A 27,552-nucleotide genomic window follows, 5' to 3' on the forward strand; every position below is an offset into this window, starting at 1 on the left:
ATATAATGCGCCTACGATGACGAATCCTGGCTATTGGCACTCTTGTCCACAAGAGGGCAGCATCGTATATAACGGTGTCATACAGGCGGCGTTGAAGAAGTTAATCTTATCAAGACCATAATAAACCTACGTGTCCAGTTACTTTGCAGCGAGTTCCTTCAGCCATGGCCGAAAATATGACTCTTTTTTGGGGCTCCGGCTCTGCTCCGTGCTGGAGGGTGATGATTGCCCTGGAGGAAAAGAACCTGCAAGGGTACAAACAAAAGCTGCTCTCCTTCGAAAAACTGGAACACAAGTCACCAGACGTTTTGGCTGTCAACCCCAGGGGACAGGTAGGAATGTGCATTGATGGCGATTAGATCAAAGCCAGAATTGACGACAATATAATATGAACTTTAATATTTAATAATTTAAATATTTGACATTTACGCCAGCTAATAGAATTCGGCAATGTAATTTTACAGTTAGTGCAAAATCATCAAATGCAGAGCTATCATTCGGCCTGTATTGAGTTAGTTTAGTTTATTTGTAGGACGCCAAAATACAAAAATGTGCACATAAACATGCATGAAAAAAAAAACAAGAATACAGCTTAAATAAATAAATAAGAGATCACTGCAAGACTTGCAATAAATAAATGAAAATTAAAACATTTCAAAATTAAGACTTTGAGGCAAAGTGGCTTGCTTTGTTTGTCACAATTTACGAATTACCATATTCATAAAAGGTTCTTTTAAAAAATTAGATCGGTTTTACAACCAACACAACACCGTGCTTGAAAAAAATAATATTTTAAAACGACAAAATTATATGACGCACATGCAAGTAATATTAAATAAAAACTGAACCTAAATAATGAAATACTGAACCTTCACAATACAAACTGCTCTGTCTGGGCAGTGCTTCTTTCGAGTACCGCTAGAGGGCGTTATTATATATACATTTTTTTCTAATATACTATATATATGATATTTTTAACTACTGACGGACGTTTACAGGACATTCCAAACAGTTCAGGTCTCATTGAGCAAAAGTATTTATGATTTTTATTACGGACACATGTAAGTAGATGCAAATTGTGTATTTTGCGTAAATATGCTCAATAAATGAATTCTTTCAGCTTCCTTCTTTCAAACATGGAGACAACATTTTGAATGAATCCTACGCAGCCTGTTTTTATCTGGAGGTGAGTTAAAAATAAATAAATACAAAGGCTCAAAAGCATGTTTTAACATGCATCTTGTTGACTTGTGTCGGTAGAACCAGTTCAAGAGTCAGGGGAGCAAACTGATCCCAGATGGCCCCGATGAACAAGCCATCATGTACCAGCGCATGTTTGAGGGCCTCACTTTTTATGACAAATTAGGTAAGATAATTAATTAAATGAAAAAGAGTTGCTGGTAACTTTTAATCATTACTAGTTTTGAATAGGATGAAAAGAAATACGCAATCATTTTCAACATCATCCTCAAAATGATGACATGGCACCATTCCCGATGGAATTAATTAGCGGCTTGGTTGTTGAGTAAAGCTGTTTGTCTTCTTGTCTTATTTTTAGGTGCCGTTATTTACCACGAGTATTATGTGCCCGAAGGCGAGAGGCTCGCCTCCGCCGTGAAGAGAAACTGCCAAAATCTCATCACTGAGCTGCACCTTTGGGAAGGTTACCTGGACAAGGTGAGCATGATGGAAATCCAAAACACATCAAAAATTTTTTTTTTATTTTTCTGTCAAACATGCTTTGCAGACGGGATCCCACCTGGTGGGTTCTTCCTTCACATTGGCCGATGTGATGGTGTTCCCAACTGTTGCTAATCTTTACCGATTTGGGTGAGTTGGGTGGTTGGGCTATCGGTTAGCATAATTCTGAGCTTTGTCTTCTTTTCAGGTTGTCGCCTGAGCGCTACCCCAAATTGGCCGCGTATTACGCTCTGCTGAAGGATCGACCCAGTATCAAAGCCAGCTGGCCTCCTCACTGGCTGGAGTACCCCAAGGGTCAAGACACGCTCAAAGACATCTAACATGCACGTCACAGGCTTAAAATTTTTTAATTTGCACTATCGCCACTTATGACGCAATCTTATATTGCTGTTGTTTCAAAAATAGCCCGTAAAACTGACGTTTTTATGCTAATAATTCAATCATTCAAAGGCATTATGCTTGCAAGTTAAAATAAAATCATGCACTTTAAATGAATTATCTTGCTGTGTTTGTTTTGTGCAAACAAAAACATGGCCGTCACACCTGAATTGTAGCACGACAGGTTTTTAATGCCCGTCATTTCGCTGTGTCATGGTGACCTTGTGCTTTTTTTTAACCTAATATTTGATCATTAATATTTATATATGCAAAGGTTTTTGTTTGATTCAATTGCTTGAAATTGGATTGGGTCTTGTCAGCCTACAAACCGAAGTATCGTAAAACATGCATAATGAATAACTGCGGTAATCGGAGCTGATCTGCCTTGTTCAACTGTGGATCAGGTTCACTTCAAAAGGGGAATGTTGCTATGGACACGTACACGTACTTACTCGTAGATTTATTTGTTTTAAAGTTATGGAGAGCAAACATTACCAGACACAATAATATCAAATATGATTAAAAAACACGTTTGTTATAAGTTTTATTATGATTTGCACGGATTGCCTTTTGTGCACACGCTTGATAGCTGCAAAGATGCCAAGAAAAAGTGCTGAGTCATCATGACATTTAATTAAAACAAAACAAAACATGAAGCTGCAATAAATCATATCATAAATATATTGGAAGATAAAATATGGGAGCAGGGTTAAGTGTTGTTTATATGGTTAGATATTACGACCGAAAGCCTCAAAGATTAAGTACAAGTCAAGATGATTCCCTCTTCTGGTAAGGTGACGCGTTGAGTTTCTTATAGCTTAAAAAAATGACATTTCAGAGGCATTTAAATGCAATTGTGAATATTCTTAACCGGAGTGTTTGCATTAATATGCAAACTTTTATTATATCGAGTGAAATCGAATCTGGGGGCGTGACTATGCTTTTGTTGTGGGACTCTTTCCGGTGTAACCGAAAAATTTGGCACACCTCCACACTTTGTTATATAAACCGACATTTCCCTAACCACCACACACTCCCTCCCTCATCCGCAAAGTGACGCACGGTGCAGATTTGAGACTTCGCTGCAAACATGGCCAAGGATATGACTCTTTTCTGGGGCAGTGGTTCTCCTCCGTGCTGGAGGGTGATGATCACCCTGGAGGAGAAAAATCTCTCCGACTACAAGAGCAATCTTCTCTCCTTTGAGAAGAATGAGCACAAGTCGAAGGCTGTGGTCGACCTGAATCCCAGGGGGCAAGTAAGTTCGCTTGCATGCAACATTGTGTTCTGCAACTTTTTTTTTAAACTATTTGTTTGCTAAAGCTCCCGACCTTCAAACATGGGGACCTTGTCATCAGTGAGTCCTACGCTGCTTGCTTGTACTTGGAGGTAAGACCACAAGTGGCAAAATTACTACTTTCTAAATTCAGAAATTTGGGTGCACGTTTTTTTTTTTTTTTTTAAACATGGGTGCACAACTTTTTCAAACATATTACAGGCAAAATTCAAGGAGCAAGGAACCAAGCTGATCCCAACCTGCCCGAATGAACAAGCCTTGATGTACCAGCGCTTGTTCGAGGTCGTCCCGCTTGGCGATAAGCTCGGTATGCAAAAAAAAAAATCAGACTCATTCTGCAAGTTTCTCATTTATTGCATCTCGTGATTTAACACTTGAGCGCTCATTGTTTCAAAGTTCAGTGCTCTCGGCATCATCACATGCTCGTCCCCCATAATGAGGGAAGCTCATTAGCTGCAGGCCACCCCAAGAGAATTGCACGCACTCGTGGCAAACAGGGCGCCAGGGATGGATAAAAGATCATAGATGTTAATCCAACAAAGGATCACATGCTAGGAGTGGCGAGCCAAATCATAAGACGAGGTGTTTTGGGCCACTTTAAGAATAGGAAGGTTTTTTTTCTTTTCTATTTAGGAAGTGGAAGTTAAGACAGGCCACACTATTTCCTTGTATTATACTGCCCCCTTGTGGCCACGGTGTATACACCGGAAGAAATTGCTGTCCACTGAATTGTGGAAAGAAAAAAGTGGTAAAACGTGTAATTTTTCAAAATTTCACAGTACTTATTTAAAAAATATTTTGGGGGGAAAAATATATTTGCATTCAGTCAACAGCAATTTAAAACATAAAATACAGAAATAAATGTCTGCACTCACAAGATCTCATTAATCTGTTTTGATCTGATTTCTAAAAAGACTTGTTGGCATTTTGCAGGTAATGTCATCTATTACGAATGGAAGGTTCCGGAAGGTGAGAGGTTCGAGGCTGCAAAGAACAGGAACAAAGAGGCTGTGGCTGTCGAGCTCAGTCTGTGGGAGGGATACTTGAAGGTAAAACAATAAGCAGAAAAATACATTTAATTGAAATTTTTTTTTTTTGCATAATCTAGGTGTTGAGATTATTCTGTAACCGGACTTTTCTGTTTTGCAGAAGACTGAACCATACCTGACAGGAAAGAACTTTTCCATGGCTGATGTTGTGGCTTTCCCCGCCATTGCCTATGCCTTCCAAATGGGGTAAGTGTGGCAAAACTTGTTAATAATTTCCCAAAAGGGAGTCATTAAATAAACAAATCTGTTTATATTCCAGGTTGTGTCCACGTCGTTTCCCGTACCTGGCTAAATATCACAATTTGCTGAAGGAGCGACCCAGCATCAAAAAAACCTGGCCGGCTGTCTGGAAAGAGAAAAAAGACCTGTTCAAAGACATCCAAAATTCTAGCTAAGTTTTTTTACTGAGGTGTGATCACATTTAGATGATCCCTCTCTACACTGGATGTCAATCATGACTCTTAATGCCTTTAAAACATGTTACTCCTGTAGTTTAAGCGGCAGCTTTGGTGCCATGAAAGTCAATAAAAGCTTACTTTCAAATAAAATAATGTGTTGGTCCATCTGTGGTCTTTCAAGTATTGAAATGGTTAGATAATACACTTGATGAGTAAAGCAGTATGTTCTAAAAAACAAAATAAATTAATATTTTTGATCTATAAGTGCCAACACAGAATTTAAGTGATAGACACTAATTAAACAAAATCTTCTTCCCACATCCACAAAACATGTTAAAACCATGCGGAATTGTTCCAAATTCGCTCTTTGTTGGTATTTTGTGCTCTCTAGCGGCGAAATAATAGAATACAATAAGTTTGAAGCGTAGAAAAGATTGTGGAAAAAGTTTTAATTTTTTTTTGCTAAATACAAATTTGTTACATCACCGCAATGTTTGCAACACAAATTTCTCAACCAGTGTTGTTTCAAACGATTTCTTTTTAGTCTGCAAACATTGTGCAACCACGTTAGCCAATCGGCAAAAAGGTTGAGCGGGATATAAAAAAAAAAGAGGAACCTGTTATCCTGACAGTTCCACCTTGGACTCACTTGAAGAAATGGATGTTCTTTTTATTCTAAGTATTCTCTCGATTACAAGTCTCTCCTTGAGTCAAGGTAAAAATGTATTTCTATGTGGCTTGTTGTCTATATACATAGTTATATTTTTTCTTGTTTCTTTAGAATGCCCACCACAATTGTTGGAGAACATTGACTTTCCGGGAACGGACATTAAATTCGAGTATTCTCCTGATGTTCAGCACTGTCAGCATTTATGCACACATCACCCGTCTTGTCTCTTCTTTACATTCGTACGTGCAGACTGGACCGTTGATGACAGGTAAAAATGAAGTGTAATTAGTCAAGTCAAATTTCTATGTAATACAGTGATCCCTCGCTACTTCGCGTTTCGTTTATCGCGGCTTCACTACATCGCAGATTTTATTTCCAAATTACAATAAAACATTTAAAAGTCAAAATAAAACCAGGTCTGCTTAAGAAAAATATTGAAGCAGGGATGTTATTGTTCCATTCAAGACTCAAGCACCTGTTGTCAATATTTGTGCATAAGTTGTGCAAACAATCAACTGGACAATTGGACAGAAGGTCCAATAAGGTTGACCTGTTAAGGTTCATCCTGATCTATATGCAAACTTTTTGGAAGTAATAAAAAAATTCTGGACCTCTTTTCAGGCACTTCTACTGCTACCTCAAGAAAACACCCTCCGGAGAGCCCAACGTCCAGACCCCCCTCCTTGGTGTCACCTCTGGATATTCTCTCAAACCCTGCAACCCAGAACCAAGTATGCCCCCTACCCCCATCCTAATTCACATCAAATTTGTCTAATTTTAAAATTTGCTTTTTTTTCTTTTTAAACTGTCTTTCTGTCTACAAGTGCCCTGTCTGCTTAACGTGTACCAGAACGTGGACTTTTTGGGGGCAGACTATCGGACCTTGTTCACAAACAGCTACCAGGAGTGTCAACGAGTGTGCACCGAAGACCGCTTTTGCCGTTTTTTTACATTTGTCAATAAGGACTTCGCAAATGTGAAAATCAGGTAAATGAACAAAATGGATTTGGAGTGAAAAAAAAAAAATCTCTGTACTTTTGTTTGTTTGACCAAAATCGTAAACACCAACTAAAACTTTTCTTTTAGATATAAATGCCACCTAAAATTCAGCTGGCCCATACCAAGGACCTTAAACGTAAACAGGAAGCCCGGCGTGGTGTCCGGCTTCTCTCACAGTGTCCAACTTAGTCAGCCCTCTGACATAGGTAAGAAAAGAAAAAAGGCAAGATTATTCCATGCACATTCTTGACCGTTTTGTTGTTTCTTAGCATGTTCCGAGAAACTTTTCCCGAACACGGACTTCGAGGGGAGCGCGTTTGAGTCACAACCTGCCGGTACCCCAGAGCAATGTCTGGCCTTGTGCTCTGCAAATCCACGATGTACTTACTTCTCCTTCCAGAGGTAGTCAAATAACACATTTCCACTTAATGATAATAGAATAATTATCATTTATTCTATTTTTGCAGCAATTCCCTCACTTGTCAACTGAAAAACAATCCCAATCAAGTAGTGATGAAGTCCCAAGAAGGTGTGACATCTGGGATAGCAACACACTTCTGTCAACAAGATGCCAGTGAGTGTAAATTAAATTTTAAAACTTAAAATAAAAAACGGTTTGACTTTATGTCGATGGTTTGCTAAAGTAGCAGCTAGCCTCATATTAGCATTATATTTGGCTTGGAAAGATCCGTGGGTGCTACCATGCAGCCAATATATTTATTATTTATTCAACTTTAATCTTACAATTTTTATTTACTATGGTATTCAGAACATAAACTCTAGTGCCACCTGCTGGACTTCTTGCGGTATTGCCTTTATTTAATTTGAAAATTGTTTGGAGTTGTAATATCTATTTGTAAAAAAAAAAATTGTAAAAATTTAAGATATTGTTAAAATAAAGTCTGCAAATTTACAGTGATCAATTTCTCAACAGATTGGGTAAAGACAGCTCTTGAGGGAGTCGACTTCCAAGGTTCGGATATTCGCTTCGAACTGATGGACAACGTAGAGACGTGCGAGAAGACGTGTTCCATCGATCAAAATTGTCAGTTCTACACATACGTCAACGAGAACTTCAGCGACTCCTCTTTCTGGTACGGAATATGACGCTTTCCATCTGCCTCTATGATTGATACATAAACGAGTTCTTTCCGACAGGCGTCGCTGCTATCTCAAGCGCGTCACCACCATGCCGGCTCCTCCCAAAGTTACCAAACTGGACAATGTGGTGTCTGGGTTCACCAAGAGGAACTGCATTTAAACCATTAACATTCTGACTAATACGTCTCGTGCATCTAAATTTGAAGAAAATAAATGATTCAAAATTACTCTTTGATATCTGATATTAAGCCCTTGCGACGAGAATTATTATTTTTTTTCTTCTTGTGTGGGTTTTCATTTTTTTTATGCATGAACACTTTAGTTGTCAATCAGGTTTAGTGGGTTGTGTTCTCTTTTGGCAGAATTTAAGTGATAGACACGAATTAAACAAAATCTTCTTCCCACATCCACAAAACATGTTAAAACCATGCGGAATTGTTCCAAATTCGCTCTATATTGGTATTTTGTGCTCTCTGGCGGTGAAATAATAGAATACAACAGGTTTGAAGCGCAGAAAAGATTGTGGGAATTTTTTTTTAAACATTTTTTGGCTAAATACAGATTTGTTACATCACCGCAATGTTTGCGACACAAATTTCTCAACCAGTATTGTTTCAAACGATTTCTTTTGTCTGCAAACATTGTGCAACCACGTTAGCCAATCGGCAAAAAGGTTGAGCGCCATATAAAAAAAAAAAAGGACCCGGTTTTCCTGACAGGTTCTTTGGACTCACTTGATGAAATGGACGCTCTTTTTATTCTAAGTATTCTCTCGATTATAAGTCTCTCCTTGAGTCAAGGTAAAATTTTATTTCTATGTGGCTTGTTGTCTATGTACATAGTATTATTTTTTTCCTTGTTTCTCTAGAATGCCCACCACAATTGTTGGAGAACGTTGACTTTCCGGGAGCGGACATTAAATTCGAGTATTCTCCTGATGTTCAGCACTGTCAGCATTTATGCACACAGCACCCGTCTTGTCTCTTCTTTACATTCTTACGTCCAGACTGGACCGTTGATGACAGGTAAAAATGAAGTGGAATTAGTCAAGTCAAATTTCTATGTAATACAGTGATCCCTCGCTACTTCGCGTTTCGTTTCTCGCGGCTTCACTACATCGCGGATTTTTTTTTTCCAAATTAAAATAAAAATTGAGCTAACATGTGTCTAATCTTTAGGACAATGTAGTATTGCTCCAAATGTTCGTTTACATTCCTTTAGAAGTCCGGTCTGGCGTGTTAGCACGATCGCGAATTAGCATCTTTTTAACTTTTTGGAACCAATTATCCGCGATAAACGAGGGATTACTGTATTCACTGAAGTGACGTCAACATGCAAGCAGACTAAGGAGGAGGCCTGCTTAAAACAAAAAATATTGAAGCAGGGATGTTATTGGTCCATTCAAGACTCAAACACCTGTTGTCAATATTTGCTGTTCTACATGCAAGTTGTGCAAACAATCAACTGGACAATTGGACAGAAGGTCCAATAAAGTTGACCTGTTAAGGTTCATCCTGATCTATATGCAAACTTTTTGGAAGTAATAAAATTTTTCCGGACCTCTTTTCAGGCACTTCCACTGCTACCTCAAGACAACGCCTTCCGGAGAGCCCGACGTCCAGACCCCTCTCGTTGGTGTCACCTCTGGATATTCTCTCAAATCCTGCAACCCAGAACCAAGTATGCCCCCCCACCCCAATTCATATCAAATTTGCCTAATTTTAAAATATGCTATTTTTTTTTTTTTAAACTGTCTTTCTGTCTACAAGTGCCCTGTCTGCCTAACGTGTACCAGAACGTGGACTTTTTTGGGGCAGACTATCGGGCCTTGTTCACGAACAGCTACCAGGAGTGTCAGCGAGTGTGCACCAAAGACCGCTTTTGCCGTTTTTTTACATTCATCAATAAGGACTTCGCAAATGAGAATATCAGGTAAATGAACAAAATGGACTTGGAGTGAAAAAAAAGAACGAATTTCTTTACTTGCTATTGTTTGTTTGATCAAAATGTGACAATCGTAAACACCAACTAAAACTTTTCTTTTAGATATAAATGCCACCTAAAATTCAGCTGGCCCATACCAAGGACCTTAAACGTAAACAGGAAGCCCGGCGTGGTGTCCGGCTTCTCTCACAGTGTCCAGTTTAGTCAGCCCTCTGACATAGGTAAGAAAAGAAAAAAGGCAAGATAATTCCATGCACATTCTTGACCGTTTTGTTGTTTCTTAGCATGTTCCGAGAAACTTTTCTCGAACACGGACTTCGAGGGGAGCGCGCTTGAGTCACAACCTGCCGGTACGCCAGAGCACTGTCTGGCCTTGTGCTCTGCAAATCCACAATGTACTTACTTCTCCTTCCAGAGGTAGTCAAATAACAAATTTCCACTTAATGATAATAGAATAATTTATTTATTATATTTTTGCAGCAATTCCCTCACTTGTCAACTGAAAAACGATCCCAATCAAGTAGTGATGAAGTCCCAAGAAGGTGTGACATCTGGGATAGCAACACACTTCTGTCAACAAGATGCCAGTGAGTGTAAATTAAAATTTAAAACTTAAAATAAAGAACTGTTTGACTTTATGTAGATGGTTTGCTAAAGTAGCAGCTAGCCTCATATTAACATTATATTTGCCTTGGAAAGATCCGTGCGTGCTATCATGCAGCCAATATTTTCATTATTTATTAAACTTTAATCTTACAATTTTTATTTACTATGGTATTCAGAACATTAACTCTAGTGCCACTTGCTGGATGTCTTGCGGTATTGCCTTAATTTAATTTGAAAATTGTTGGGAGTTGTAATATCTATTTGTAAAAAAAAAAAAAGTAAGATAGGTTTGGGCTATTGTTAAAATAAGGTCTGCACATTTACAGTGACCAATTTCTCAACAGATTGGGTAAAGACAGCTCTTGAGGAAGTCGACTTCTATGGTTCGGATATTCGCTTCGAACTGATGGACGACGTAGAGACGTGCGAGAAGACGTGTTCCATCGATCAAAATTGTCAGTTCTACACATACCTCAACGAGAACTTCAGCGACTCCTCTTACCGGTACGGAATATGGCGCTTTCCATCTGCCTCTATGATTGATACATAAACGAGTTCTTTCCGACAGGCGTCACTGCTATCTCAAGCGCGTCACCACCATGCCGGCTCCTCCCAAAGTTACCAAACTGGACAATGTGGTTTCTGGGTTCACCAAGAGGAACTGCATTTAAACCATTAACATCCTGACTAATACGTCTCGTCCATCTAAATTTGAAGAAAATAAATGATTCAAAATTACTCTTTGATATCTGATATTAAGCCCTTGCGACGAGAATTATTATTATTTTTTATTCTTGTTTGGGTTTTCATTTTTTTTACGCATGAACACTTTAGTTGTCAATCAGGTTTAGTGGGTTGTTCTCTCTTTTGGCAGCAGAGGTTGCTCAACTCCAAAACAAATCTGGTTTCTGTTATTTTGGGACTTTTATTTTTTGCTCCGCAAAACAACTTTTTATATCAAACATCCCAATATGATTTACTATTATTTTTTGTTCTAATTTATTAATTTTCAGAAGATTTTAAATAAATTGCTTATAGTGGAGGCTGAGATAAATAATGTTAGATTTTAAACTTGATAAGCCACTCAAGACAATGGATTTTCTTTTTGTTCCTATGATGCAAAAAGTTTTTGAATATTACCACACACGCAAATAGTAAACATGTTTATTTTCGCACAATAGTAAAAGTTTTCTCAATCTCAGATAGATATTTTCTTGAACTACCCCTAAGCTTCGCATTCAAAGTCGTTCTCACAGACACGCCCGACACACACGCAAATTATTGCCGCGTCTTCCCGACTCCCCTCCCCCGTGGGAACCTCCGTGCAGTGTGACTGTGGTCGTGCACTCTGGAAGCTGTGGTGGTGACTCTGGCTCCTCCAGTCAGAGCGCTGCCAGTTAGACTGCGTGTGTGTGTGCGTGTGTGTGTGTGTGCAAGAGTGTGCCCATGTGTGTGCACTCGCGTCCTCCACAAACATTCCGCCGCAATCCCATCCGTGCAACCGCCGGCCGACCTTGCACGAGAGCCGTGCCGCCGCAGCGGTTCAGTCCTGACGCCAGCCCCCTAAGACTCGCATAACACACGCACACGCTTGGCTCCGCATAAACAAAAGCCTTCTGGAAGGCGAAGCAAACACGGGGCAACGAGCGCACAACGTTGGCCTGCCAGCACACTGGCTGGAATAAACAAAGTGCACGTTGCAGAACACACACATTTTTGGACCGCAAACCACAGACATTGCATCCTGGAGTCGATCAAAGCATTCTCCGGCGAGCACACAAGTCTCTCTCATCCCCTCGTGATTGTTTTCATGCGGCACGACACCATCGCGCTTGTCTGCTTGGGAAACGACCCGAGGGTCATCCATCACTCTTTTCGTCGACCCCTTTGGGATTGTCACTCGTCCTCTCATCTCGCCGTGGCTTTGTCGGCCGTCTTCCCAGCCTTTGAGATCTTTATTGTTTTCCCCCTGTGGCTTCCCCCGCCTCATCTTCATTGTCGTGCCCATTGTTGAGGAGACAGCGATGCAGACAAACAAGGGAAGATAGCCGTTTGGTAGACCGCAGGATTCGAAAAAAAAAATAATTACCATGTCCGATCGCTGAAGATGCTCTCCTGTGCCGATACGAACGAGACGGCTCTCGCTTACGTGGGATACGAATAATCTTGATAAGCGTTCCTTGTATTGGCTAACCGCCACTAATTAATGGTTGATCAATGACGATCAATATCAAGTTTGACTGACTGATTTATCTTTTGTGGATTCATGTAATATTCATGACGGGAATAAGACTAAAATCCCCCAAAATAAATGAATCCAGGATTTTGTCCTTGGCTCATCACCTACTGTTCCATTTCCTGGAAATTGGTTTGCTAGATTTATCCTAATAATATGAATGAATATTAAGACCACATTGAAACTTAAAAAATACACAGGCAAAAGGTAAAGGCACTTAGTTTTTATGTAGATTTTTTTTTCCCGAAACATTCTTTGCCGTAAACACTCATCTTATGTATAGTTGATTTGGAAAGTAATACATAACAGCTGAAGAATCATTGCTTTCTGTTAAACATATGGCTCTTTTGGACCTTCTTCCATTTGACAATGAAATCGTCCTTACATGTTGTCTTCATTGTTTCTTGATCTTGTTGGCAATGATCAGAAACTTTCAGTCTGATATGGCTTGTAGAGTCCTTTGAAAAAAAGGCAGTCATTTGCTACATGGGAGTTTTATATCCTTTGCACAAGTCATTTTGGATTTTATTGAAACAAGAAAAAAAAATAGTCCTCAAAAAGCTCCAATTTCAGTCGCCCATCCTTGAGCGGATTTGCCCGATCCAACTAAGCCCCGACGCTGGACTGCGGAAGATACCAAAGGAGCAAATGGTCGGAAAGAAACGAGCGGTGGCGCGGTGGTTGGAGAGGAAGAGGAAGGGGCGGGAGGAAGAGGCGAGTTCTTGGAGGTGCTGCGAGGGGAGACCTGCGTCGGCCTGGGTGGGCCCGAAGATGGGGAGGGCGCGGGGGACGGCAGCCTGTGGGCGAGAGCCGAGGGGGCCAGGAGGGGTGGCGCCCCCCGTTGGCAGCCGGCCAGCGGTGCGAGGCGGAGGGCCGCCGCCGGCGGGTAGCTCCCCATCAAGGCGAGATCCCGTCGTCCGCTGGGGAACGGCGGTGAGGATGAGGCCGGTAAGGCGGCGGACATCTGGGGGAAGGACACCCAGGGCCAAGGAGGGAAGGGCAAAGCGGAGGTTGGGTGCGACTGGAGAACCAGGGGCTCCAGCTCGCTTGCACAGTGGGAAAGATGAGTGACCAGGCGGGCGCCTATCGGGTCTGGAGACTCTCCTTCCAGAGAGCTGAGGTACCGGACCACCTCTCCAACGCACTCCCTGAAGCCCAGGGTCCTGTAGTCCACTGCCAGCGCCCTCGCGTCAAAGTAACCTGGAACAAAGTGAAAGTTGTCAAAGACAAAAAAATTCCCAGACTCAAAACAAAAAATAAATTACCTTTTCCTCCCATAGCGTGCAGAAATTTGAGATGGTCCACAGTCATTTGCAGAATCTCGGCTTTCTCCAACTTTGAGGAACCCTGAACAGAAGAGAAAGTCCGCAATATTTATCCGGATGAAATCCGCAAGACCACAAAGCTGAAATATTTGTGGCATGCAGTCACAGAGCAGATTTGGCTGGAATCATGGGAAGATTTGTTTTGGGACACAGAAGCTTACCAAAACTGCTGATACCGTATATTTTACCTAAACTAGCAACCATTTGTCTTGAGTTGTCACCTGTTTTTCAAAAGCACTTGGCACCAGTCTCCTTAACTCCGATAGGCTGTGATTGATCCGGTCCCTCCGCTTCTTCTCAATTATCTATGGAGGGCAAAAGAAATGTCATTTTTACTATTGTATATTAACAAAAAAACTCATCTTAGAAAATTACACCATGACAACCCTGACTAAACCAAAACTTGCTAATGTACTACTTTCCTATTAAGATAATTGGGCGTTAGCTTGTGCCAGCAAAGTGGTAATTGGATTTTTCAGTAAATAATGGGAAAAAAAAGATTTTTAAGAATAGCAGTTTTCAATCAACTCACCCCTCTTCTCTTCTTTCGGGCCAGAATCTGTGATGCGCTGCCAGGCGACATGGACCCGGTGACTGGGCTGTATCAGAATATATGGTGAGTCTCCATATTGTTATCATTAGCATTGTTTAATAAAACACAGAGGCAGCAGAACGCCATTTGCTGCAAAAACGGCCATGATTCAGGATAACATGTTGTTTTACTTTACGTTTTGACAAAAGGCAGTTTCAGAAGATTATTTTACAGCCAGGAGGCCGTGCGTTGGCTCCCGCGGGCCACAAGTTGAGATGGTTACACCCCGCCCGCCCGTCCGTCAATGTTTATTTGTGCACAGACCTGCAAGAGGGAGCGCCAACATTGTCCCTATTGTTGTTGTTTTTTTTATTCAATTGTAAACGGCGCCAATTCAGTCGTGTGTTTTCGTTTAAGATGCCTTTTGATGGCTTCCACTTGAAAGGAAGTGTCACGCAGAAATTTCGATTGACTCGAGGCTGTCTTTGGTGTCACGTACTGCCTTCTGACGTGGTCAGAATTCCTGTGACTACAAACACGCGCTGACTAATAAGCTGGGATGGGTTTGTTCGTGACAAACCAAAGTTCTTGTCTCGTGTTTTTCTTTTTTTTTTTTAAACGTGTTTGCTCTGATCACGCCTGTCTCTTTTTTTGGAACCTTTGAACCCTCATGTTGACAGTTTCAATATGTGAAAATGACTGACCGATACAATATGTTTCAATTTCAGATACTTTAGAAAGTTTGTCATGAAACAGATTTTACTTAATAACTTGTGTATTTATTTTTTTGAGTCAGAAAGATATAACTCCCTGTTTATTTGTGCGGTTGCATTATGCAACTAATTACCTATTACTAAAAAATACTAATTTTATAGTACCAGCCACTTTATTTAAAGTCAAAATGTGCGGTTTATGAGTGGATAAAAAAAATGAATGACACAAAACATTGAGTCTTTTGAATTTAAAATTTAAAAAAGAAGTTTTATTGTACATAAGTGGTAACCGTAAATTTTATTATGGTGTAATGTTTATCATTCAAGCTTTTGCTTCATTTTAATTTAAACGATTGCCTCAAATTCATAAGTAGGTGATATACGGTTAAGAGTGTAAAAAAGTAAAATTCATTTTAATAACTTGCACCACGGATGGATTAAATAATTCAAAAACGTATGTTACAAATGCAATTAATATTTATTGTCAGGGATGTACTTTTTATGTTTTTTTAGAATCCTGAATCTTTTTATAAATCTTTTACTTTTTTTTCAAGTAGAAAGTTAAACATGGGTCTAAAAATAGCTGCCAATGAATGCGTTAAAGGAATTAAAAGCAATCGTAAAATTCTGACCGTTGCATGCTGTGCTATAGCATGCATATTATATTCCATTGCGGTATAAATTAGCAATTATTTTTAGTTCCCTCGCGTCAGGTGTGCGGAGATGATGCTCACCAGTAACCGTCCTCTTGTCCCACGTCAATCAGCTCGTCCGTGTCCGACTCTGAGCTGTAATCGTGTGGTCTCTTCATTTTGGCCTTACCAGGTCGACAGGAGCTAAAAATTGCCTTTCGCGCCCCCTTGGCCTGTTCTCCTTCTTCTTCGGTCTCCTCCCGTGGCTTATAAGAAGCCTTGTGCTTGCTTCCACTGTCTTCCCTCCTCTCCCGCTTGACTAGTGGCGGTGGCACTTGCTCGACCCCCGAGGGCCCATGACAAAGCGGCGAGAATTCCCAAGCTTCTATTTGTCCTCTCCCTGTCACAAGCACCCAGTGACAACGTTTGGCAGTTGAAGCAGGGTTGCCAGTTTTGCCTCCATCCCTCCACCAGACCCCCCCCCCCCCTCCTCTGCCCTCCCCCCCGGCGGCGGTCGCCTCCTCTTCGTGTCCCTCCTCCCTCCCTCCCTTTCATTTGCCCTTCCCCGGCGAGTCACCCCCCCTGTCCTTGCAACCCGTTGCTCAGTCACCCTCTGTCAATTAGCCTGCAGTCTCCTCCTGCTCTCCTTCCTTCCTTCGTTCTTCTCATGCTCCTTTAATTGTGTGCTCATGTAGAACAATGGCCCGACTAATTTGTGGCAGAGAGGTGAGGAGTGTGGGAATGATGGACCCTGTTGGATTCCATCTCCAGTTGGACCATCACACTTAGGTGTGAGTAAGACGCGAGGTAGAAAAACTTATCTCAATCGGTGTTTATTTTCTCTTCGGAGAGGCTAAATTCACTTACATCGATTCATTGGTGGAATGAATAAAAATTTGCTGCAAAATGTCTTCATTTCAAAATTGTCGTGCAAGCAAACAATCCCTAAAACCCGTTCTCGACAAGAACCGGTTTTAGATTTCCGTCCCTGAGTGGCTCTTTGTCATCTTGCAGGATAGGCAGAGGTGACAAAAGTAGGCACACTCTGTACTGAAGTACAAGTGCTTGTGTTTAAAAAAAAAAAAACTCTGAAATAGAATTCCGAGTAACTTCGCTTTAACCCCGGTTAGTAATTATTCCTATCAGTCCTAGTACCAGTTTTACAAGTTGGTATGAAGAAAGGGCGGAAAAAAGGTTATCAGATTAAGGAGAATCTTTAATCGTTACAATCGTGACCACCACCGATTCTCTGAAATCAGGCCTTTGCTTCTCTGAATCTGTTGCATCATTAATTGTAACGCTTCTTTGGTTCCCCAGAGATAAAGAAAAATAAAATAAAAAAATGCACATTTAAAGTGCATATACCTGAAATCACTAAGTACTTGTACTTAGTTACAAGGCAGCAGTGAAGATAGCAGCCCAGGTGCTAAGTGTCAAACATGACAGATAAGCGGCCCAGCTCCATGTACCCAGAAGGTCAAGGGTGTTATCGGCCCAGTGAGTGTCTGAACATCTCGCTTCTTCACTGGACAGGTTAGCACCCCCCCCAACACACACACACACGCATGCACTAACGGCGCTCCATTCATTCACACATGCGGCTCTGTGCAACACTCAGTCATCGCTTCCACAGCCACCGTGGGAAGATTGCTGGCGCACATCGCCATGGAAACACGAGAGCCCGGCGCCGTGTGTGTTTGTGCGCGCCAGCGTGTGTGTCTGCGTGAAAAGAGCCAGGCCAAGTGGCATGCCCCCTTTGACACAATGCCCGGCTTGAGTGTGTTTCTTCCTGCTCGGCAGACTGGAAGGGCGTGTTCGTTTAAACATACGACAACGATTGTGTGCAAGATGTTGTATTAGCGTTTGTTTTGGGGCTCGGGGGGTGCTAAACATCTCGCCGGAGATTCTGTCTCGAGTCAATTATATGCTCTTTTATTTTTTATGCTTTGTTTGAACACCAAGCTCTTTTATCAAAGTCAACTTGCCCTGGTAATCTGTTTATTAAAAGATAATGGGAACAGAGATGATCATTTGTGTGTTCACTGGAAATGACAAAATTCCAATTGAAAACCACAGACAGATTTACATGGTGATTTTCAGGGCATAAATGAAAAAAGAAAAAGTCATCGTGAGAAAAATGTGTTATGTCAGAAGATGTCATTCATTTTCTTCCCAATTAAAATTGCAAAAAACAATTATATGCATGCTTTTGGAATGTGCGTTAGCTTAAGATGGCCGCTCGTTCCAAAATGACGTAAGCCGCATGGAAAACACGCACAAGGACAGAAGTGATTAAGAAGATGAATGAAAAAAAGAAATGAGTTAAATATGAGAGCGGTTTGATGGTGTGGGGATCGGGGCGCGGCGACGACAGACAGAGATCTGAGAAGCCATCAGATGGAATTTGCTGAGATTTCTGCCAGTCTTGATCTGCTATTTTAAGTCGTCGCTCTGCCACATCCCTCCAAACCACAACAAGGCCGCGGTCCCCTCGTCGAAATTAACAGGCTCATGCTTTTGCAATTTGCGCTCACACGAATGAGGTTGGAATTTATAAGGACAAGCTCCCAGCCGCAATTATCACTTCGGATGCAGTTTTGTTTTTAAAGGTTCGAATATACATGAGGTGGCAAGAGTGCAAATACTTTATATTTAAAAAAAAAAAAAAAATCTTTGAACATCTTCTGCTCGATTTTTTGCGTTTTGTTTGATCTCTCGGGAAGCATCTTTGAAATCTAACTTCATTTGCCTCATTTGTTTGGACTGAATTCGATAAGACGTAATTTACTTGATCTCAAACTATATTGGTATCATGACTGACTTCTTTTGACTTGATCAGCTTGTCATAATGGCCAACAGATGTTTTCATTCGCTGACATTGAGTCCGACAAGTTAAACGATTTTTATATTACATTTAGTGGAATCCGATGATGCTAAGGCATCAAAAGCAAACAGCATTTTTTTTTTTATTACTCAAGAAGCTACTTTTGTAAGTTTGCTCCATTTTAAGTGGACATAAAAGTCTACACACCCCAAGTTTGATTCCAGAAACTGATATGAGCCTCTTGAGATCTAAATGTGACAGTGAGGTGTCAGTCATGGGTCGGTCAGCTCGTCACGGGCTCCCTCCTCATCCGGCTCCCCCCCGCGTAAAGATAAATAGAGAGGCTAAAAGGCGGCGAGGAAACTCAGAAAGGCGCTTTTGTGGCTTCTGAGTGGGGTCCCTTTCATGGCCGTTCCCACAGCATTGAGCGTGATGACATTCACAATGTTGCGCGCAGACACGCACACACTTACTGATGGGACTGCGGTGACTTTCGCTGGTGCCGGGTCCCAGACGAGATGGCGAGGGCCCGAAGAGCCACAGGCAGCCATTGTGCTGTCACCGCGGAAACCAGTCTCTTTATGTCAGACATGTTTTTCTGTTTGTTTTCTTTTTTTATGGCTTTAATGTGGGCAAGAGCGAATGTTTCCCCTCTTGCATCCCTCCCCCTTGACTGATCTGTGTTATTCCCCCCCCCCCAATAGCCTGCTCCCACCAATCCATCCACATTTGTTTTCCACCCCCCCCTTCTCCTGTCGTCTTACTCATGTCGGCCTTTTTTGTTCTCCACATTTTTTCCTCAAACACTTACGTCGTTAACGTCAGGTCTAACGCAACTGGGATGATGTTTGACCTCTAGAATTGAATTTATCGGAATTTTATTCATTCCAGGTTCGGACTATCGCTATCATGGAATCTTTAACTTCTTTGTTTTAGGAAAACTAAAAAAAAAGGCTTTCAAGAAAGTAATAATGTGCCACTTGTTGAGAACTTCAAACATTTGGGTTTCATGCTTGTCATCATTTCCGCTGCATGCTAATTATGGTAGCATTAGCTTGACCCATTTTGTGCTTTGGAGTTTAGTTAATAGTACAATTATACCTTGACGTCCAAGTATTATAGATTTCATCGTGACTGTATATTTTTAAATTAAAAAAAAGCACTAGATTGTACAAGCTGAGTCCCAACAACTTTAGCGTTGTAAGTGTGCCTTTAATGGGCGTGGCCGAGTGAGCGATGTCCCCATCATGGTCTTCGCGTGAGCTTCTGAACTTGCCGTTGGCCTTTCTGTAGATCTTTGACGATGGGGAAATATTTTTTTCCACCAATTTTTAGTTGAACACCATCTTGTTCAACTTTGGACTCCTTTTAAATCCCGGCGAATGAAAAAGTCGCTTTTCCCACGTCGCTCCCACATGAGTCGATTCCTATCGTAAAATCAAAGCGGCATGCTGGAGAACATATGCTGTTATGTTTGTACTCTCTAAAAAAGGACATGCCCAAATGTCCCTTCAGTGAGTGAAATTGAAAAAGCAGACGGTTTCTATTTTTAAGCGCGTGAAGAATGCCGCTCAGTGCCATGTCTCAAAGGCACGCCGGCCCGTAATCACTTCATTGTGACTCGCACATCACATACAAGAAAATCTTTCATGGGCCACACAGAACAAAGAAAAAAAAAAGTGATAAATGAAAACAACTGTGCTTAATTGAATGACTACGCATCTTTTACGACTTGGCAAAAATTGAAGAACTCCGAAAGATTTCTTTTTCACATGGCGAGCTGCATGGAAGGGAGAGTCGGCAGTAATTGTCAGGAATGTATCCAAAATACACATTTGCTCACAAGCTTGTGAGATGACACGGGGAGGGTGAATCATCCTTGTTTTACACCCGACACCCTGGGGCGCAGTGCTCTGACAGCCCCTTAGTATCACAAATCCCTCTTATAACAGAACACCTCCGATTATCAGGGAGACATCCATCCACACGTCACCCCCCGTGGCATCTCAGAGGAGCAGCCATAAGTTGAGAAAAAAAAAATGGGCCGTAAACCTGCCATGGCTGATGGGACACTTTTAACTTTCCCAGAAGAGATTATCCAGAGTGCAACTAACAGGCATTTTTATTTTGAAGTTTGACGTCTAGTTGTCGGTGAATGAGAGATTAGCATAACATGCGAGACTTGTCAAGTCGACGCCGAGTCTGAACGTCTCAGTGCTCGTGTCGACGGACTCACATGAAAGGCAGACGAAAGAGAAAAAAATCTTGCTGAAAGGCAACACGTGTGCCGCGAAACCATTGCTACACAGTCTTCCTCACAAGTACCGCAAACACACAGTCAGTGTTGCGCTCAGACGTAAGCTATGTTTGAGGTCAGCGTCTGAGGGCTCTTGGCTAACTGCATATAGCACAAGCGAGCTTTGATCGTGGCAATCCGCCTGTGGCAAAGACATCAGTTTTTCGGGGCCGTTCGCTACCGGAAGTTTTGTGGTGTGCGAAGGCTCCGTGGTGCTCGATTTACAATAAAAAAAAAAAAAACGGCTGGCAGATTTATTTCAGTCGTGAATTCTTTTCGGCCTATCCGGCGGGTGATGGGAAGAGCGTGAGATGTGCCGGGACGTCGGTCGGTCTCACGACATGAAATGATAATTACAGAGAGAATGAGAGAGGAAAGTGGTGTCTCTCGAATAAAGAGGGGCGCCTGCTGTATTAGACTCCCAGCGATTGCACATGAGAGATAAAAGGACAATAAGCACCACATGCTTGTTGCTCATTGGCCAAAAATCACAAATAACCCCAACCAAATGCAACCACACAGGCCGATGCTTCAGTTTTTTTTTTTTTGTTTGCTTCTGCACCAACCCACCACACTCCGTTCTGGTCTTTTTGATCCCCTGTCGAGGGTCCTTCCCGCGGAACCTCGCTTGGAATTCCAGAGATTCTGGGATAATTCAAACGTTTCACGGCACCCCCACCCTCTCGGGAGACGGCGCTAGGAAAGGAAAATGCCACCGCGGTCCTTCCATTGTCCCGAGTCTTTAATCAGAGTCCCAGTGTGGCTTGCGCTGCCACCGTGGTGTGTTGTCTCAGCCTGGGAAAATGCAGGCCCGAGCGTTCGTCAGACCACAAGGAGCGAGGGGTGCCGCTGCGGGCCCTCAGCGCCAGACTGTGGCTGCCAGTGCGGCTGACACACACAATGCAAAGCGTCCATGAAGGCTGTTGACTTTTTAGACATCACAAGCCGCCATCAGTCTGCCGTAAATCACAAGTATGGTCTTTTTCTATGCTCGGTAACATGAAAACAAATGAACAATTAGAGAAGACGTTTTAAGATATAAGTCAACATACCCACTGAGGGAATGCACCCACTTTTGGGGGGGAAGAAAACAAAATCTAAAAATATGGTCACGTAGTTTCACTGATATCTTGGCACAGAGGTCGACTTTTTAGTAAAGTCTCTTACATAATAGATTCTTTGTTGAATATATCACAGTGAATTGAAATCTTTTTTATTAATCAAGCAGGCTGTAATAGTTGAATGCTGTCTGTTATTTTGCTCATATGTACTTTTATATTAAGACAATAATTGATGGATTGTGTTATGCCACAGGAAGGATCCTAAAAAAGTTTGGGAAACCCTTAATTAGAGTAAGATTAGTTTTTAGTGCTAATATTCTTGGTCGTATTTTACGTTGGGCTGTCATAACATTAACGTGGTTTTCCCACAGCACGCCATAGGAAAATATCATGAAGTCAAGAACTGTGGGATGAAATGTGTGGATGTGGCAAATAAATGAAAAGTAGTTGAATGTTTTTTCTTGGAACCAAGCGGATTATTTTCTCTGTAAAATGGAAAACAGTACAACGTTGGAGCTAATGGGTGGAAAGAATAATGTAGTAATGTAGTTTAGGAAAGTGTTGGCTGCTTAGTAGTACAATATGAACAATTGAGAAAAAACATGTTCACAAATCAATCATAATAGCATGAACGCAATTAACAAAAACGTTTGTCATGAAACCACACATCTTTACAGTTATGTGTCTGTCAAATGTCTTTAAATGGTCAGTGGTGTTACCTTATTTTAGTCTGATGAATTAATTTTCAAAGAATAGTCATTTTCATTTACACACATTCTTTATTTATTTGTTTATCAGATTATTTATTTTGTTCACCTATTTATTTCTTTGGTTTTATCTATTTATTTATTTGTTAGTATATTTATTTATATAATCATGTATGGGTTTATTTACATTCATTATTATTATCATCATCATTATTATTATTATTATTATTAGTAGTAGTAGTAGTATCATTATTATTATTATTATTATTATTATTATTATTATTATTATTATTATTATTATTATTATTATTATTATTATTATTATTATTATTATTATTATTATTATTATTATTATTATTATTATTATTATTATTATATTTAAATCAACATCGAAGTTGTCCGCCCCTCTTTCATTGGTCCAGTCAACGCCCGTATTCGGGCTACGTCACTTCTGATTGGCTCAACGTAAACGTCAATCTCGTGTTACCGGAAGCGTTTCTGGGAAGCAGAAATAGAAGAAAACACTGGTATTAGCAGTCTAATATTTCTAAGATCAAGGCTTATCATCAAGTATTTATTCCCTCAGGGTAAGTAAGTCATTCTAGTTGATTGTGTTTTATTTGACATGTGCTTTTTAAAGTGACGATTTCGAGTAGCCGAATATGATTTTCTAACTAGGTAGTTAGCCTTAGCAACGGTAGCTAGGCTGAAAACAAAGGCAGAATAAACTCTTTTGCTATGAAGTTGCTCTATATTATATGTTGGCTACAGTTTTTCATACATGCAAATTAGATAAGCTTTAAAGCATCTCAGTTCAATTGCACACACCCTCGAGCTGCATGCTGACTTGTAAAAAGAGAGTGAGGAAACAATAATTCTGCCACATTGTTTTGTTTTGTTTTTCAGATTGTGTGACTCACTGGAAACTAGACTCATGCATTTCCGCTCATTATTTGTCCTTTCTTCTCTCCTGGCAGAGCCCACCGAAGTTTAGTCATGGAGGTGCCTTGCTACCTGCCCAAGCTTCTGTTTGAACTCAATGAGCAGCAGAAGCGAGGCTACTTTTGTGACTGCAGCATCCTGGTCGAGGGCCGCGTCTTCAAGGCCCACCGCAATGTCCTGTTTGCTGGAAGCGGCTACTTTAGAGCTCTTTTGGTTCACTATTTGCAGGTGCGGTGGGTCGACCACAGTCTGTTCTGTGATACCTCCGATTTTGGTTCGAACAATCACATTTTCTCCCTTTGGAGTTTCCATTGCACCTTATTAAAGCAAATTATTCAAATAGTTGAAACACTAATGTTTGTAATTGTCTCTCATTTCAGGATAGTGGCCAGCGCCAAAGCACAGCATCATTAGACATAGTTACAGCTGATGCCTTCTCCATCATCCTGGACTTCCTCTATTCCGGCCGGTTAGCTTTGAGCAGCAACTCTGTCATTGAAGTGATGTCAGCGGCCAGCTATTTGCAAATGACTGACCTGGTGAACCTTTGCAAAAAGTACATCAGCTCCTCTTTGGACATATGCAATAAGGACAAGGAGGATGTAACAGGGGGGGAAAATCCGGGACAGGGAGGACAATACAGACCCGCGGACAGCGGCACTGCTGCAGCATCCAAGTCGAGTAGTTTTGGGGCTGCAGAGCCTCGCTCACAGGTTGCAGAAGCAGATGGAGTATCTGTAAAGCCGCCAAAGAGCCCTTTGCCCATGCCGGGCAGCACCCCTCCAGGCCCAAGCCAAAACATGGACATCGACTTCCATTCCGGCGGCGAAAAACCAAAACCCCACACGGATCAGACAAACCTTACCTCGACGCGCTCTTCTTTGAATCATGAGTTAGTGAACCCCAAGATAGAGTATGACCCGGATGAGGAGCTCTCGGAGTCTCCTGACAATAAAGACCTGGCGTCATATCCTGGACCTTCTGTTCCTCACCCGAGCAGATCGCTTCCCCCGAGTTTTTCCACGGAGCGCTTCTCTGTGGGTTGCAGCTCTTCTTTCAGTGCCAAACAGCTGATGGAGATGCTGGCCAGAGGTGAAGGCCCCAACTCACTGCTGGACCGAGGAGGCCAGCGCATGACTCAGAGACCACCGGGTAGCATTTTAGGCTTGAGCCGAATGGAGGACAGTTTGGGTTTCGTGGGATCGTCGGTGATGGAAATCCAGTCGGATTGGATCGGAGAGGACACGGGTAACTGCACACCTGATTGGCCACTTGTGAGCTTGATAGATGATTTGAATTGCTTCTTTTAATTTTGCAGGCGACAGCTTACTGGTTCCCGTCAAGCTCCACAAGTGCCCCTTCTGTCCGTACACGGCCAAGCAGAAGGGAATCATGAAGCGCCACCTTCGCTGTCACACAGGCGAGAGGCCTTTCCCCTGTCCCATGTGCGGAAAGAGGTTCACCAGGCAGGAACATCTTCGCACCCATGCCCTCAGCGTAAGAGTTGAAGCAAAGCACTTCTTTGTTATGGCCATCCCTAATAATAGTTTCTCAACTGCTGTCATCGTCTGTGAACTCCCAACCAGGTCCATCGGCACGACTTACCCATGTCATGCAAGAGCTGCAGGCGGATCTTCTACGGGTCCACCGTGTCGCCGGGGTTCCGACGCTACGGCATCTGCGACAGCTGCAACTGCGTGACCACCACTCACGCCGACTCCACTCCCCTGCACCCGGCCGGCCACGCCGAGCCCGCCGAACGTGAGGACGGAAACGCCGACTGGGCCAGTTTCATGGACGACGTGGACGAGGTGGAGGTTGGTCGAGTGGAAGACTTGGTGGGGAAGACGATGCTGGAAAGTGAGCTGACCACGTGCGATGATGTAGGTCATACCCTGTGAAGTTTTAGGAGTAGACCTTGGTCATCATTAATCGATGTTCTTTAACCAGAATATTATGTGATTTCAAAAAAGGATATCTGTGGCTCTGGGACAATCAGGCCTTTGCTTCTTGGATAAAAAAATGCGGTTCTTATCGGTTATTGGTGTTCCATGCTTAAGTTCGATGGACTTTGTTGATTAAATTGTGTGAGCGTTGTTTTACTTCTATATCTGGTGTGTAGTTTTTATATATTAAAAATTCAATCAATAGATAACCTTTGATGCCTGGTGCATGGCTTGAGCAAATTTGAGAAGCAGAGTGCCGCTCTCTAGTGGTGACTTGACACACTTGCAATGCTAATTTGCCATTTTGCTTTTGGAAGCCAAATGGAAGTGGTTTCCTTCTTTTTTACAGTACAATTCTTTCTCCAAAAATAAGTTACAATTTGTGTTTACTTTGTTAGTACAATCATGAAATGGCAGTAGAAGGAACTCAAATAGCAAAGTACAAATACAAAGATTGTTCAGGTCACTTGACTTATTTATTTTCCTGACAAACCTACTTTACCACCTATGTTTTATTTTCAATTATCACTAGCTAAGTGAGCTTTTTTATTATTATTATCTCACATTGTTGTTATTCTGTGGGAACATTTGTTTAATGGCTTCATAAGAGGTCAAGCCAATTTTTCTCTTGTCAATATGAGCACCAAATAAATAAAAGAGGCTAACGTTTGTGTGCTTTTTTTCAGTTTTATCCAAAAAATATTTGTGATATTCCATAAACAAAAAAGCTTTTTGGTGACATTTGAAAATGACCCTAAAATGCACTATAATCTTAATTTGACTGTTTTCAAATATTTGAGCACTCACATCCAACTGTTAAATGTTACTTGCTGTTCTTTCATTGAATTACAAAATTCACAACAGATGTTTTTTTCTTATTGTTGTAATTTCCCAATGACGTCTGCGTTCACCCTTGAATTCCCTGTAGAAACCAAATTCCCCTAACTTTTGCGAGTCGCGTATATTTATTTTATACCTAGCATCTGTACTTGTGTACTTAATTCGATTACTGTTAAATAGTTATTGTTTTTGTAGTTCCACAAATCTAACGCAAGAGGGCGACCATGTGCCTGACAGCAATTAATTAGCCATAAAAGAAGAGCCCCTATCACAAGCAGCCATTGTTTAAAGGCCGAATATGATCCCATTGAAACAAAAGAGGTGTCACTCGGTTAAATAAAAAAGGGGAATCGGAGCTACTCGCCAGGCCCAAAACATGGGCAAGTCGCGGGACTTGACCGAATTCGAGCGGGGCCTGATCGTCGGCGCTCGAAGCGCGGGTTGCAGCATCTCGGAAACGGTCAACCGGCTGGGCTTCTCCAAGACGGCGGTGTCTCGAATCTACCGTGAATGGTGCGTGAAGAAGAAGACGAGCAGCTTGCGGGGCACAGGTGGGAGAAAACGCCTCGTCGACGAGATCGGCGAGAGGCGGATGGAGCGTGTGGTGGAGGCCAACAGTCGGGCTACTGTCACGGAGATCCAAACCCTTTACAACTTCAGCGCCGAGACGCCCATCTCGCATAAAACTACACAGCGGGCCTTGAAACGGCTGGGCTACAGCCGCAAGCCGGTGCACCGGCGCGACTCGGCTCATCGCACCACGCAGCCCCGGACCAAGCAACCGGACCCCGTCCAGAAAGAACAGACTCCTGTATCTCCAGACTTGGTTGGCATCAACAATGAGCAGGACACTGGTAGTAGTAAAAACCAGGAGACATTGCCATACGAGAGCGCGCCGGTCAGTTGCAACCAGACGCTCCCCGGGGTCGGGACACCTCTCCCGGGGTTTCAGTGTTGGTGAGAACCTGGAGCTTTCGGATCATCAGTGCCTGTGGCTCTTTGCTTACTTTGAATTCTTTATTTCAAGCCCTGGACACAAAGTTCTCCTTATCTCAGTGGTTTTCAAAAGTATCACCACCATGATCAACATTGTAATGCAGTAGTAGGACTATGTGTACATAAAAAAATTAGGCTTTATTCCTAAAAAAAAAAGTGCATTTATTAAGCATGACAGCTACCGTTAACATTATATACAGTATTTACATCACCGCTGTGCTTAAAACTTAATGCAATTATTTATTATTATTACTTATTCCGACTGAAAAAAGCGTCAAGTTCGGTTCAAATGTCATATGATCTGTTTTGACAAGCATCAAGACACTTTTAAATGAATGAAAATACTAGAATAAGATATT

General features: G+C 41.8%; 6 protein-coding genes across 8 annotated transcripts; 5 read left to right on the forward strand and 1 right to left on the reverse strand.

Annotated features, from left to right (window-relative positions):
* The first annotated feature begins 94 nt into the window (after positions 1 to 94).
* Positions 95 to 2,196, forward strand: LOC133144261 (glutathione S-transferase A-like). The gene is made up of 6 exons (XM_061266825.1): positions 95 to 332; positions 1,121 to 1,186; positions 1,261 to 1,366; positions 1,559 to 1,677; positions 1,748 to 1,830; positions 1,889 to 2,196. The coding sequence occupies exons 1-6, from the start codon at positions 165 to 167 to the stop codon at positions 2,019 to 2,021; spliced, it is 675 nt and encodes a 224-aa protein (XP_061122809.1). The 5' UTR covers positions 95 to 164; the 3' UTR covers positions 2,022 to 2,196.
* An 898-nt stretch (positions 2,197 to 3,094) lies between these two features.
* On the forward strand, positions 3,095 to 4,976 carry LOC133144260 (glutathione S-transferase A-like). The gene is made up of 6 exons (XM_061266823.1): positions 3,095 to 3,337; positions 3,403 to 3,468; positions 3,578 to 3,683; positions 4,310 to 4,425; positions 4,526 to 4,611; positions 4,685 to 4,976. Exons 1-6 carry the CDS (start codon positions 3,170 to 3,172, stop codon positions 4,818 to 4,820), a joined length of 678 nt encoding a protein of 225 aa, XP_061122807.1. The 5' UTR covers positions 3,095 to 3,169; the 3' UTR covers positions 4,821 to 4,976.
* A 432-nt stretch (positions 4,977 to 5,408) lies between these two features.
* LOC133144232 (coagulation factor XI-like) lies at positions 5,409 to 7,820 on the forward strand. The gene is made up of 9 exons (XM_061266783.1): positions 5,409 to 5,538; positions 5,605 to 5,761; positions 6,115 to 6,224; positions 6,318 to 6,480; positions 6,580 to 6,698; positions 6,762 to 6,894; positions 6,960 to 7,066; positions 7,427 to 7,586; positions 7,651 to 7,820. Exons 1-9 carry the CDS (start codon positions 5,481 to 5,483, stop codon positions 7,751 to 7,753), a joined length of 1,110 nt encoding a protein of 369 aa, XP_061122767.1. The 5' UTR covers positions 5,409 to 5,480; the 3' UTR covers positions 7,754 to 7,820.
* A 414-nt stretch (positions 7,821 to 8,234) lies between these two features.
* LOC133144231 (coagulation factor XI-like) lies at positions 8,235 to 10,881 on the forward strand. The gene is made up of 9 exons (XM_061266782.1): positions 8,235 to 8,393; positions 8,462 to 8,618; positions 9,164 to 9,273; positions 9,363 to 9,525; positions 9,640 to 9,758; positions 9,822 to 9,954; positions 10,018 to 10,124; positions 10,488 to 10,647; positions 10,712 to 10,881. The coding sequence occupies exons 1-9, from the start codon at positions 8,336 to 8,338 to the stop codon at positions 10,812 to 10,814; spliced, it is 1,110 nt and encodes a 369-aa protein (XP_061122766.1). The 5' UTR covers positions 8,235 to 8,335; the 3' UTR covers positions 10,815 to 10,881.
* Positions 10,882 to 12,587: 1,706 nt separating this feature from the next.
* heyl (hes related family bHLH transcription factor with YRPW motif like) lies at positions 12,588 to 16,072 on the reverse strand. The gene is made up of 5 exons (XM_061266800.1): positions 15,684 to 16,072; positions 14,237 to 14,303; positions 13,926 to 14,009; positions 13,645 to 13,726; positions 12,588 to 13,579 (listed from the first exon to the last, which is right to left on the reverse strand). The coding sequence occupies exons 1-5, from the start codon at positions 15,758 to 15,760 to the stop codon at positions 12,933 to 12,935; spliced, it is 957 nt and encodes a 318-aa protein (XP_061122784.1). The 5' UTR covers positions 15,761 to 16,072; the 3' UTR covers positions 12,588 to 12,932.
* On the forward strand, positions 13,578 to 26,026 carry zbtb8b (zinc finger and BTB domain containing 8B). 3 transcript variants are annotated; one of them, XM_061266766.1, is made up of 5 exons: positions 13,578 to 14,320; positions 23,447 to 23,639; positions 23,792 to 24,659; positions 24,730 to 24,908; positions 24,998 to 26,026. In XM_061266766.1, exons 2-5 carry the CDS (start codon positions 23,466 to 23,468, stop codon positions 25,310 to 25,312), a joined length of 1,536 nt encoding a protein of 511 aa, XP_061122750.1. In that variant the 5' UTR covers positions 13,578 to 14,320; positions 23,447 to 23,465; the 3' UTR covers positions 25,313 to 26,026. The 3 variants fall into 3 exon arrangements, with proteins under 3 accessions (XP_061122750.1, XP_061122749.1, XP_061122751.1); XM_061266765.1 differs by lacking the exon at positions 13,578 to 14,320 and adding an exon at positions 22,910 to 23,056; XM_061266767.1 differs by lacking the exon at positions 13,578 to 14,320 and having other exon boundaries at positions 23,551 to 23,685.
* Positions 26,027 to 27,552: the final 1,526 nt, after the last annotated feature.

This window comes from Syngnathus typhle, linkage group LG20 (assembly GCF_033458585.1).
Source record: "Syngnathus typhle isolate RoL2023-S1 ecotype Sweden linkage group LG20, RoL_Styp_1.0, whole genome shotgun sequence".
Lineage (NCBI taxonomy): Eukaryota > Metazoa > Chordata > Actinopteri > Syngnathiformes > Syngnathidae > Syngnathus > Syngnathus typhle.

What these genes read in the sequence shown, in the direction of transcription:
- LOC133144261 (XM_061266825.1), top strand. Translation starts at nt 165, where the DNA reads ATGGCCGAAAATATGACTCTTTTTTGGGGCTCCGGCTCTGCTCCGTGC. An exon ending in CAGCCTGTTTTTATCTGGAG is followed by an intron (nt 1,187 to 1,260) that starts GTGAGTTAAAAA and finishes TTGTGTCGGTAG; the next exon opens with AACCAGTTCAAGAGTCAGGG. An exon ending in GCTAATCTTTACCGATTTGG is followed by an intron (nt 1,831 to 1,888) that starts GTGAGTTGGGTG and finishes TCTTCTTTTCAG; the next exon opens with GTTGTCGCCTGAGCGCTACC.
- LOC133144260 (XM_061266823.1), top strand. Translation starts at nt 3,170, where the DNA reads ATGGCCAAGGATATGACTCTTTTCTGGGGCAGTGGTTCTCCTCCGTGC. An exon ending in ACCTGAATCCCAGGGGGCAA is followed by an intron (nt 3,338 to 3,402) that starts GTAAGTTCGCTT and finishes TGTTTGCTAAAG; the next exon opens with CTCCCGACCTTCAAACATGG. An exon ending in CCCGCTTGGCGATAAGCTCG is followed by an intron (nt 3,684 to 4,309) that starts GTATGCAAAAAA and finishes GGCATTTTGCAG; the next exon opens with GTAATGTCATCTATTACGAA.
- LOC133144232 (XM_061266783.1), top strand. Translation starts at nt 5,481, where the DNA reads ATGGATGTTCTTTTTATTCTAAGTATTCTCTCGATTACAAGTCTCTCC. An exon ending in ACCCTGCAACCCAGAACCAA is followed by an intron (nt 6,225 to 6,317) that starts GTATGCCCCCTA and finishes TCTGTCTACAAG; the next exon opens with TGCCCTGTCTGCTTAACGTG. An exon ending in CTTCTGTCAACAAGATGCCA is followed by an intron (nt 7,067 to 7,426) that starts GTGAGTGTAAAT and finishes ATTTCTCAACAG; the next exon opens with ATTGGGTAAAGACAGCTCTT.
- LOC133144231 (XM_061266782.1), top strand. Translation starts at nt 8,336, where the DNA reads ATGGACGCTCTTTTTATTCTAAGTATTCTCTCGATTATAAGTCTCTCC. An exon ending in TTCGCAAATGAGAATATCAG is followed by an intron (nt 9,526 to 9,639) that starts GTAAATGAACAA and finishes CTTTTCTTTTAG; the next exon opens with ATATAAATGCCACCTAAAAT. An exon ending in ACTTACTTCTCCTTCCAGAG is followed by an intron (nt 9,955 to 10,017) that starts GTAGTCAAATAA and finishes ATATTTTTGCAG; the next exon opens with CAATTCCCTCACTTGTCAAC.
- heyl (XM_061266800.1), bottom strand. Translation starts at nt 15,760, where the DNA reads ATGAAGAGACCACACGATTACAGCTCAGAGTCGGACACGGACGAGCTG. An exon ending in CCCGAAAGAAGAGAAGAGGG is followed by an intron (nt 14,010 to 14,236) that starts GTGAGTTGATTG and finishes TGCCCTCCATAG; the next exon opens with ATAATTGAGAAGAAGCGGAG. An exon ending in GCACGCTATGGGAGGAAAAG is followed by an intron (nt 13,580 to 13,644) that starts GTAATTTATTTT and finishes ACTTTGTTCCAG; the next exon opens with GTTACTTTGACGCGAGGGCG.
- zbtb8b (XM_061266766.1), top strand. Translation starts at nt 23,466, where the DNA reads ATGGAGGTGCCTTGCTACCTGCCCAAGCTTCTGTTTGAACTCAATGAG. An exon ending in TTGGATCGGAGAGGACACGG is followed by an intron (nt 24,660 to 24,729) that starts GTAACTGCACAC and finishes TTAATTTTGCAG; the next exon opens with GCGACAGCTTACTGGTTCCC. An exon ending in TTCGCACCCATGCCCTCAGC is followed by an intron (nt 24,909 to 24,997) that starts GTAAGAGTTGAA and finishes ACTCCCAACCAG; the next exon opens with GTCCATCGGCACGACTTACC.